The 9,482-nt window shown below is 40.9% G+C and overlaps 2 protein-coding genes across 3 annotated transcripts; one reads left to right on the top strand and one right to left on the bottom strand.

The window, feature by feature from the left end:
- Positions 1-661: 661 nt before the first annotated feature.
- arl10 (ADP-ribosylation factor-like 10) lies at positions 662-6,698 on the top strand. 2 transcript variants are annotated; one of them, XM_058088052.2, is made up of 4 exons: positions 662-930; positions 4,574-4,748; positions 5,040-5,215; positions 5,285-6,698. In XM_058088052.2, exons 1-4 carry the CDS (start codon positions 793-795, stop codon positions 5,456-5,458), a joined length of 663 nt encoding a protein of 220 aa, XP_057944035.2. In that variant the 5' UTR covers positions 662-792; the 3' UTR covers positions 5,459-6,698. The 2 variants fall into 2 exon arrangements, with proteins under 2 accessions (XP_057944035.2, XP_057944034.2); XM_058088051.2 differs by having other exon boundaries at positions 665-930; positions 4,571-4,748.
- On the bottom strand, positions 5,781-9,116 carry nop16 (NOP16 nucleolar protein homolog (yeast)). The gene is made up of 5 exons (XM_058088053.2): positions 8,901-9,116; positions 8,567-8,675; positions 8,222-8,288; positions 8,029-8,135; positions 5,781-7,666 (listed from the first exon to the last, which is right to left on the bottom strand). The coding sequence occupies exons 1-5, from the start codon at positions 9,005-9,007 to the stop codon at positions 7,523-7,525; spliced, it is 534 nt and encodes a 177-aa protein (XP_057944036.2). The 5' UTR covers positions 9,008-9,116; the 3' UTR covers positions 5,781-7,522.
- Positions 9,117-9,482: the final 366 nt, after the last annotated feature.

The following is a 9,482-nucleotide window of genomic DNA, read 5'->3' as shown; positions in this document are numbered from 1 at the left end:
AATTATGTTTTCAGTATATTTTGCACAACTGTTTTTTTTGTTTCATTATTTGCAATTTATGACATTACATTGATCGCTCACATCGATTGACTCACAATTACATTAATGAATAATTTAACTAGACATATTGCATGTTAGTGGACACAAAACAAAAACAACCCAATCAATACGTTTTCACTACAGTAATTGTCTTCATTGTCTCTATGAAGAAATTCATAATAAACTGCACCCTCTAGTGGGCAATTGTGACATTGACATTCCTAAACTAGGACAAGCCCACGCTGTTCCAACACAGGTAACAAAATACAAATATAATTATTCTAATTGTGTGTTTAATTTACTGTATTGAAAAGCACAATATTTTAATTAAATTCTGGTCCAAAAAAATGGTCAACTAGTCTATAAGTACGCATATTGAGACACAGCCAAAAAGTGTGGTGGTGGGACGTTCAAGTGCGGTCAGTCGTCTTAGTATTTCATGAACAGTTGACGTATAGCTCATCATTTTAATTCATCGATATTCAGTGAATCCATTATAGCTCAAGATCAATACGCTCCACTCCTTTGATTAGCGATCATCGAGGGATTTGAACGCAGCTTTTACGCACCTGTAGATGAAAATCTCCAATTTCCACGAAGCACTCCAACGCAGCATGTTCATACTGCGTCTCTTGGTAACAAAACAAGCAAGGAGTGAGGTCACATGTTCAGAGGAAACAGAACCAGCAGTGACGGTCGGTGTTGTTCGCACTCATCCGAGAAGAAGCGACTCCCCTCCGGCTCCACACACACATGGTGCTCCTCCGGCACATCTCGGTGGCCCTGTCCGCCGCCGTAGCCGCCCTGGGTTCGGCGCTCTTCATCGCCCTCAACTACTTCTACAGGAGGAAAACACGGTTCCCGCATGCCGAGTACTGCACGATCAAGGAAGTGAGAGCACCATTGGCTTGTTTTTGTTGTTTTTTTTTGTCTCATGCATGGTAAACTTGATGGTGAAATGTCACTGGTGATTGGGTAAAGAATGAATGATTGACGGTAATGATTTCAGGGGAGATTATTATGGTGCTGATGCTGCCTCATTAAAATCAGTAATGATGTATAAGACCTTAGACGTGCATACAGTATGCTGCTCCATCTCCATCTATTTACATGTCCCTAATCTCCTAACCTAGATTCAATCAAGAGGGAGGCTTTTAATAATCACTTTTTGTTCAAAAGCAGTAGGTTGATTACCATGATAGCAAATAGTACAAAAGATAGCAGTTTAAAATAGCTGAAGCTGATTTTTTTTGTGTGTTAAACATTGGATGTGAAGTCAGAATTCCATTCATCCTGCTTAGCCAGCGATACTTCTGTTTTTAAACATTAACATTTTTTTTAGCATTAACTCTTAGCTTTTTCTTTGGCTTTTTGCAGCTGTTAACAAGGCATTCATTGTGTTATACACTTGCGATCGGTCAACACAGATTGTTGTCTTTTTGTTTTGCTTTTTCCTTGGCTTTTGAGCAGGTTAATCATTTGCTATCAAAGCTAGCAGATCGTTTTCTTTTTTTTTTAGCATTAACTCTTAGCTTTTTCTTTGGCTTTTTGCAGCAGTTAACATGGCATTCATTATGTTATACACTTGCAATCGGTCAACACAGATTGTTATCTTTTTGTTTTGCTTTTTCCTTGGCTTTTGAGCAGGTTAATCATTTGCTATCAAAGCTAGCAGATCATTTTTTTCTGTTTTTTTTTAGCATTAACTCTTAGCTTTTTCTTTGGCTTTTTGCAGCTGTTAACATGGCATTCATGCGATCAGTCAACACAGACTGTTATCTTTTTGTTTTGCTTTTTCCTTGGCTTTTGAGAAGGTTAATCATTTGCTATCAAAGCTAGCTGAACATTTTTTTCAAACTTTTTTTCATTTTTTCAAACTTATTGCAACACTTGCACAGCAATAAAAGAACATGGACACGAACAACATATAAAGGAACTGCACTTTTTTCATGTTTTTTCATGCTACAATAATAACATCGCTGTAGCTTGGTTAATATACAAGTCAGTTATGTAAAAGAAACACTGTTGATGTTTTTTTTTATGAGGCTCTAGCGTCAAAATAGGTATTACCCATGACGTTCGTTGTTAGCTAGCTCATATTAACTCGTTTTCAGAAAAGTTAAAGAAATATGTGTTCATGTTTCATATCGGGATTGTTAATGATGGGCAAAATTCCAAGTGTAGTTCCCCTTTAAGACTGTTTTAAGGCTGGATGTGATTATTTCTATGTATATATGTGATTACCAATGGGGGAAAAACAAACAGCTGATGGGTCAAAATCAGGGTGATCACTTATCTTAGCATTTTTTGTTGAATGCAGACTACTGACGACACCTACTAGAAGTTTCTTTGCCATTCTCACAATAATGAATGCCGCCTTGTTAGTGTTATTTCAATATAAGTGGCACAAAGCCAGCCTTATTTAGGCGTTAATCAATCGTTTTCTAACGCTAAAAGGAATTTGCTTCACCTTGACACGGGGTTAAACCAAGACTGATCAAGCCGATCTGTGTGACAAGTTAGCATATAGCGTAAAAAGTTCAAGTGCCTGGGAGTAAAGAACTGCGGTGATACGGGTTAAGGAGGGGAAAACCTCCAGGAATTGATCCATCCCATCCATTTTGTTTGCCTCGTGTCTGAACTTGGGTCGCTGGAACCAGGGTACAGATTGGTCGCCAGGCAATCGCTAAATAAACCGGTTATACTCCCATTCATAAAATCCCAGTTTAATTTTGAATTTGATGGAATTTGTTACCTGAGTCATTGAGCAAGGCATTTAATTAAATCAGATGGTTATTTTTGCTGCAGATAAAAATGGCTTGTTAAGGGTAGGAACAAATAATTCATGTTTTGCGTACTCAAATGCTTTGTTGTTACACTCAAAGTGGTTGAAGAGCATCTCCTAGCAGGCGTCCACTCTGATCCTGTATGTACGTTGCAAAATGTCACTATGTACGTTGCAAAATGTCACTATATTTCACTATAATGTCATTGTTATATATATATGGGATGTTTGCGTTCTTGGTAAACAACACGGGGCTCCTGTCTTGTTGCTATTTCAAGATAGCGATAGCATTTTACATCCGATTTTTTTTTTTTAATGTTGTTGCCGGAACTGCAATCTCAACGTTGCACTCTACAATCTGAGATAAGGATGCGAGCGTGAAACGAGAATCGTTCACGATGCACAAAGTCCATGCTGATAGAGGTGCAATATAAAAGGAGGAGGAGGAGGAGAAGCGGCACAAGCCGTGCAGCATCTGAGTGACTGCCACAGCTTGATGTCCCCCCCCCCCCACCCCGGCAGGTTGCAGATGGCTCCAGAAATGTATAAATGTGGTGATGTTTACTTACTCCTGCATAAGCAGCCGGTGAGTACAGCCAGGAATAGACGAGGGAGAAATGGAAGTCACCCTTTTTAAACAAGGAAGTCATCTTTTTTCCCACGAAAATATCCCCAGATCAAAGGTTTTGTCTTCCATGAATAAAAACAAGCCTTTTCTGACTTTGCATGATCTCCCCAAGCGGTGGGGGGGCATCTCCAGGCACCCCGACTTCCTCCCACATTCCAGAAATATATACTATATATTCATATCCAGGGTGGCACGGCGGTCTAGTGGTTAGGGCGCAGACCTCACAGCTAGGAGACCAGGGTTCAATTCCACCCTCGGGAATCTCTGTGTGGAGTTTGCATGTTCTCCCCGTGCATGCGTGGGGGTTCTCCAGTTTCCTCCCACATTCTAAAAACATGCTAGGTTAATTGGCCACTCCAAATTGTCCATAGGTATGAATGTGAGTGTGAATGGTTGTTTGTCTATATGTGCCGTGTGATTGGCTGGCGACCAGTCCAGGCCATACCCCGCCTCTCACTCGAAGTTAGCTGGAATAGGCTCCAGCATACCCCTAGGACAAGCGGCATAGAAAATGAATGAATTAATAATTCCCAGGACCAGTTCCAGTCTGGAAGTTCCAGTTTCTGAAGTCTGGAACGCATTCTGTGATGCTGGTTGGCTTTCAAATAGAAAATACTGGAAAATTAATTTACCATCATAACACCTTTATTAACTGTATAGGCAATGTTTGAAGTGACAATTCACAGTATATTAAAACCACAAATAAAATAAAGGAGGATTCAGGAAAATGTTTGCAATACTCTCAACTCGTGGCATTTTATTAGCTACAGTCGTCCCTAATTAATCGCGATTAATTTGTTCCAGACGTGACCACGGAAAGTGGGTCATAAACTGAATATGTTCACAGTTAAAGCAAAGAAAACCTGTTTATGACTTTCTAAATAAGTTTTACCATTATTAGAGCCCCGTAGACATTAAATAACACCCCTATAGTCACCTGTGCACATTGTGTAACACTGTGCAGACATCACTTCAGGGATATAAACGACGGGGCCGCTGCTCATAGCATACTGCAAGCTACCGAGCTAACTAGTTAGTTAGAAATGATTTATTCTAAAATGTAAAGTGTTTGAAATTGAACGGGGAAGACAAAATTGTTACTTGAACTCTTCTCTTAGGAGGAAGAGGACCACGGAAAGCGTCAGGTCTTGGTCCTTGGCCTGGATGGAGCTGGGAAGAGCAGCATGCTCCAGGGTTTGACTCCTGGAGGGATTAATCGACGGTGCTGCGGTCCCACCAGAGGCTTCAACTTCATGAGCATCACCGCGCCCGCTTGTCAGCTGGACTTCCTGGAGAGTAAGATCCATTAAGCCCCCCCCCCCGGAGTATCAGTTGAATAAAGAAGCTTGTCTTTCTCTGACTGACGGTTGAGTCGTCAATGGGAGTCAAATGATTCTCCTTAAGGCTAAGATTTTATCGGATTGTAGCCAATTCGTCTTTGAACTCATTCCAGATTTGTTTGGAGCTTTTGGATAACCGCCGACATAGGCAATATCGTCTAAATCCAATTGAGAACATTTAGGGATGAATAGCAAGGGGAGTTTGGCAAAAAAAAAAAAATGATATCATGTTTTTTGGTCTGGACAGTCGGAGGTGGCAAAGAACTGCGGCGATACTGGTCGGAATATCTGATAAGGACTCACGTTCTGGTGTATGTGGTGGATTCCTCTGACCGGAACCGCCTCCAGTCGGCCAAGTTGGAGCTCCACCACCTCCTGAAGGAGCAGCCCCAGCTTCCCGTGGTGGTCCTGGGGAACAAACAGGTAAAGAAAATAGTTTTTAGACAATGTCATTATTATTATTACTACAAAGTTTCTTGCTCCACTTACCAGGATAAACCCAACGCCCTGAGCATGCTGGAGCTTCATGAAGCCTTGTCACTGGGTTCTGTGGTGGAGGACAGGAAGTTGTTCCTCCTGGCAACCCAGCTGGGATCAGAAGGAACCCTGCGGAACTCCTGCCGAGGCATGGACACCTTCCAGGATCTCCTGCTCCAGCTCATTTGATCCCTGCTTCTCCTCGCAAGACCAGGAGAGATGAACTTTTTCTGAGATAAGATGAGCCAAAACTAGCACCTCCACCTCATCCTCTTTTTTTTTTTTTTTTTTTTTAACAAGCCCATTTTAAATCCCTCACGTCATAGACATCATTGAGGTGGCTTGTTTTGGCATGTCGACTGCAGACGAAAAGATTCTGCACCAGGATGAGTGACTCATCTCAATGTCAACGTGTGATAGGTTTATAGATTTTTTTTATGTAAAGTCGTGTTTGTAATACATCAAATGATGTACACACCTGAATCCATGCTGCCAAATCATGTTTCGAAAAACTTCTACAAATCTTGGGGGTGGGGAATGGGGAAATGTAACGTAAAGGGACTTTATGCCGATTTCACATTTCCAAAATCCCAAATCAACATACATTTTATGCAGCATGACATCGCTGGATATTTATTTCTGGAAAAATATGCCTCTAAAGTCAAACACATTATGATCGGATCAAAGTAGCCTCATGCATGACTTCATTAAGTCCTCAAGCCAGTTTTACTTGTTTGCATAGAAGGGTTTGGCATGAATGGTAAAGAGAACAAGTGTGATGATAACCAAAGAACAGGAAATAAGACCCTCGAGTTAGTGTTTTTTTTTTGTTTCTCCCCAATTTATGGCTCTCATCGCTTGTTTTTCGCCACAGTTTTAGGACTATAGAGGCAGATTAGTTCTGCAGTGCTATTTTGTAATGAACAAGACTTCTTATTTAGCGCGCAGACCTCACAGCTAGTAGACAAGGGTTCAATTCCCACCCTCGGCCATCTCTGTGTGGAGTTTGCATGTTCTCCCCGTGCATGCGTGGGTTTTCTCCGGGTACTCCGGTTTCCTCCCACATTCCAAAAACATGCTAGGTTAATTAGCGACTCCAAATTGTCCATAGGTATGAATGTGAGTGTGAATGGTTGTTTGTCTATATGTGCCCTGTGATTGGCCGGCGACCAGTCCAGGGTGTACCCCGCCTCTCGCCCAAAGACAGCTGGGATAGGCTCCAGCACCCCCGCCACCCTCGTGAGGAAAAAGTGGTAGAAAATGAATGAATGAAAGACTTCTTATTCCCTTTGATGCACTGCAGTTGTAGAGATGTTTGGCAGCATGGTAATGGTCTTTTTATGCGTTGATGTAAACTGAGCTGTTTGGTGTAATGTTTGTGCATGTCATAAGACATTTTAAATGTGTTGAAAAATATTAAATATTTATATTGTCCTTGCTGTCTCCTGTTAATGTTTCAGCGTTAAAAATAAGGCCGTATACATTGAAATTTAACATGTGTGATATTATTGCTCACAAGCATCAATCTATACAGTGTAATCAATGGGATTTGTTGGCTGGGCAAAAGTCCACAAGTTCAACCGGTGGTTGTGATTTTACACACACATTCAAGTTAGGCATAAATATGGGACAAATGAGTGAGGCCATTTAAAAAGGACATCCTAATGACAGGTAGCTCACCAAAGAATATTTGCTTCAACTCTTAGTATCTTTACAACTGTTCGATTCCTACACTGTGCCCCGATGTCATGACCAATTACCACAACATAGCAAGAGACAATGACTGCACTGTGCGAGTGGGGATCTGATTTGTAAATAAAGTACACTTGAAATGCCAGTTGGAAAAATAAAAGCAAAGTAGCTGTAATAGAGATGAATGTTGGAGATCCCCATCCTGAGGGATGATGTCTTGGGTTAACCTTTCGAACTGTGACGCTGTGGTGATGTCAAAATGAGTAAGGATATACAGAATATTTATTTTAAACCACTTGAGGGTTACTGTTGTTTTTTTTTTTACTGGATGTTCTGCTGTGGCCCAACAATCAGCACAAAGTGGGTCAACTGTGATAAAAGTAAACACAACAATAGAGTGAACACTTCTCCACAAACATTTGTAAGTCCTCTTGTGGAAGAAGTGATCGACAAGCCAATCGACGGTCTCTTGTGACAGTCTCTGAAAATTATTAGCACGCAGATTTTTTTTTTTTTTACTCTCACTTGTGGAGTCTGCAATGTCTTCCCAGCGTGAAGCCATCACTGCACAGTCAGTGAAGGAGAGGCGAGCGAGCTGATGAAGGAGTCATAGTGATCCGGGTGGCAGCGCTTGTACTCGTTGATTTTCCTCTTGATCTGTTTGGGCGTGTCCTGATAGTAGTTCTTCTCATCGCGTGCCATTGCCTGTGGGTGAAAGGACAGCAAGTCAAGATTGGTCAACCCCAGTAAAGACTGATATTGAGTGTTGTAAATCATAACAATGGATGTAATTAATCACAATCAGGTGCGTCCAAACATTTGACTGGTTGTGTACAAGAAGGGCGACATGCCGCGATGAGCAAAACAAAATATGCGATTGGTTTGTGAGTGTCTTCAATCTGACGTTCCAGCGGACCTGGTGCCAAGTCGTAGCAATATACTAGAACATCCTCAGTTGGACGCATCTGTACTGTGATGCTGGCCGTTCTGACTTCGAAACATCCGAGTCTGACAACACAAGTAATGGTGGGAACCCAAATTCAGGTGTTGTCATTTCTCCCTCTCACCTTGTAGTTATCGCTGTGTTCTCGGATCATGTGTTGAACATACTCGATCAAGTCTGAAGATAACGTTTTGGTGTCCTTCACCGGCAGGCTGGCCTCCTCCTCCAGACCTGGAACAGAAACAGCATGGTCGACATTCGACAGTGGTTATTCTTTTATTTTTATTTTTTTTAAAGTGTAGTAGTACAGCACTTACGGTTGACAACATAGGGCTTGATCACAATGTTGACGGGGGCTTTCGTCTCTTTTTTCAGACCAAGGAGCTGAAAATATGTAAATAACAGTTATGTTCCCATGTTCATAGTAGAGACCCGCTTTTGGGAAAATAGAAGAACTACAGGACACAAACCCTGGTCATTACACTATAACTACAGTTTTTATTACACTTTTGGATATTTTGCTTAGTACCCTACCCTTAGTAGTTCATGTAACGCCAATACATTATACAATCCGGGAATAATGAGGGGTACAGTATACATACATATCATATACACCGTATGGCATTACAGACAAACTCAAACCAGCAGCAGCTACTACTTACACTATCTTTCTTGATGGGTACACTACGGTTTGGATCAAATGCTAGTCCCATCTCCATCAGGTTCCTGGCTGTGGACTTCCTTTGGTCCCATGCTTCTCGAATGTCTTTACTGTGAAAACAAATATCATGAACACATAGTATGAACATAAACAGTAGGACGACTCAATATTATTATTCTCATGAATTAGCTGTACACAATTTGAGCCACAAATTAGTTGTGTGCCCTAGTTTTCTCACATGTTAATCGCAAATAAGTTTCCAACACGACAAATAATGTTTGTGTGACTGCTAGAAGGAAACTCGGTGAGGAGCTAGCATTAGCCACCATGCTTACTTGTCTATCCTCGGGTTGGCCTTCTTCAAAAACCTCTTCTTCTGCTTCTTCCGGTCCCTACCATAATCAAACTTCTTCTTTCTGCCGGACTTCTTAGCTTTCGGCATGGCTATAAATGTGAGTATTAATGAATTCACAACACTAAGTAAAAAAGTGTTATCGTTAGCAATGTGTGCCAACGTGGGGCGAGAGAATGTGCGTGTATAGTTCCGGTCATGTGATCGTTAGACCACGCCTTCGTTTTTTTTCGAACGTTTTTATTTTTTTAATGCTTAAATGGAAACAGATACATCACACAAAAGTTTACAAAAATCTCATTAGGAATAAATAATATATTATTATTATTAATTTAGTAGGTTTCTGAAATTGTTCAATTGACGATACAGGCTGTAGTTATTAGTTTTTACCACCAGAGGGCAGACAATAGCCTGTTCTGAATTATTTTCAAACGTTCATCAACATCAACTACTTTATTGTTAAACACGAGTTGGATCAGAATGCAGCAACTTTATTGATAAATGTATTGTGAATGAATGCAAATAATGCTAATATTGATGCAACTTCTACTACATGATTATAACA

Source organism: Doryrhamphus excisus, linkage group LG21 (genome assembly GCF_037039965.1).
Source record: "Doryrhamphus excisus strain RoL-2023G ecotype Guam linkage group LG21, RoL_Dexc_Guam_v1.1, whole genome shotgun sequence".
Lineage (NCBI taxonomy): Eukaryota > Metazoa > Chordata > Actinopteri > Syngnathiformes > Syngnathidae > Doryrhamphus > Doryrhamphus excisus.
Note: the sequence above shows the minus strand (reverse complement) of the source record. Positions and strands in the feature narration are given on the sequence as shown.

What these genes read in the sequence shown, in the direction of transcription:
- arl10 (XM_058088051.2), top strand. Translation starts at nt 793, where the DNA reads ATGGTGCTCCTCCGGCACATCTCGGTGGCCCTGTCCGCCGCCGTAGCC. An exon ending in TCAGCTGGACTTCCTGGAGA is followed by an intron (nt 4,749 to 5,039) that starts GTAAGATCCATT and finishes TGGTCTGGACAG; the next exon opens with TCGGAGGTGGCAAAGAACTG. An exon ending in TGGTCCTGGGGAACAAACAG is followed by an intron (nt 5,216 to 5,284) that starts GTAAAGAAAATA and finishes TCCACTTACCAG; the next exon opens with GATAAACCCAACGCCCTGAG.
- nop16 (XM_058088053.2), bottom strand. Translation starts at nt 9,007, where the DNA reads ATGCCGAAAGCTAAGAAGTCCGGCAGAAAGAAGAAGTTTGATTATGGT. An exon ending in TACCCATCAAGAAAGATAGT is followed by an intron (nt 8,289 to 8,566) that starts GTAAGTAGTAGC and finishes ACATATTTTCAG; the next exon opens with CTCCTTGGTCTGAAAAAAGA. An exon ending in AACACAGCGATAACTACAAG is followed by an intron (nt 7,667 to 8,028) that starts GTGAGAGGGAGA and finishes TTTCACCCACAG; the next exon opens with GCAATGGCACGCGATGAGAA.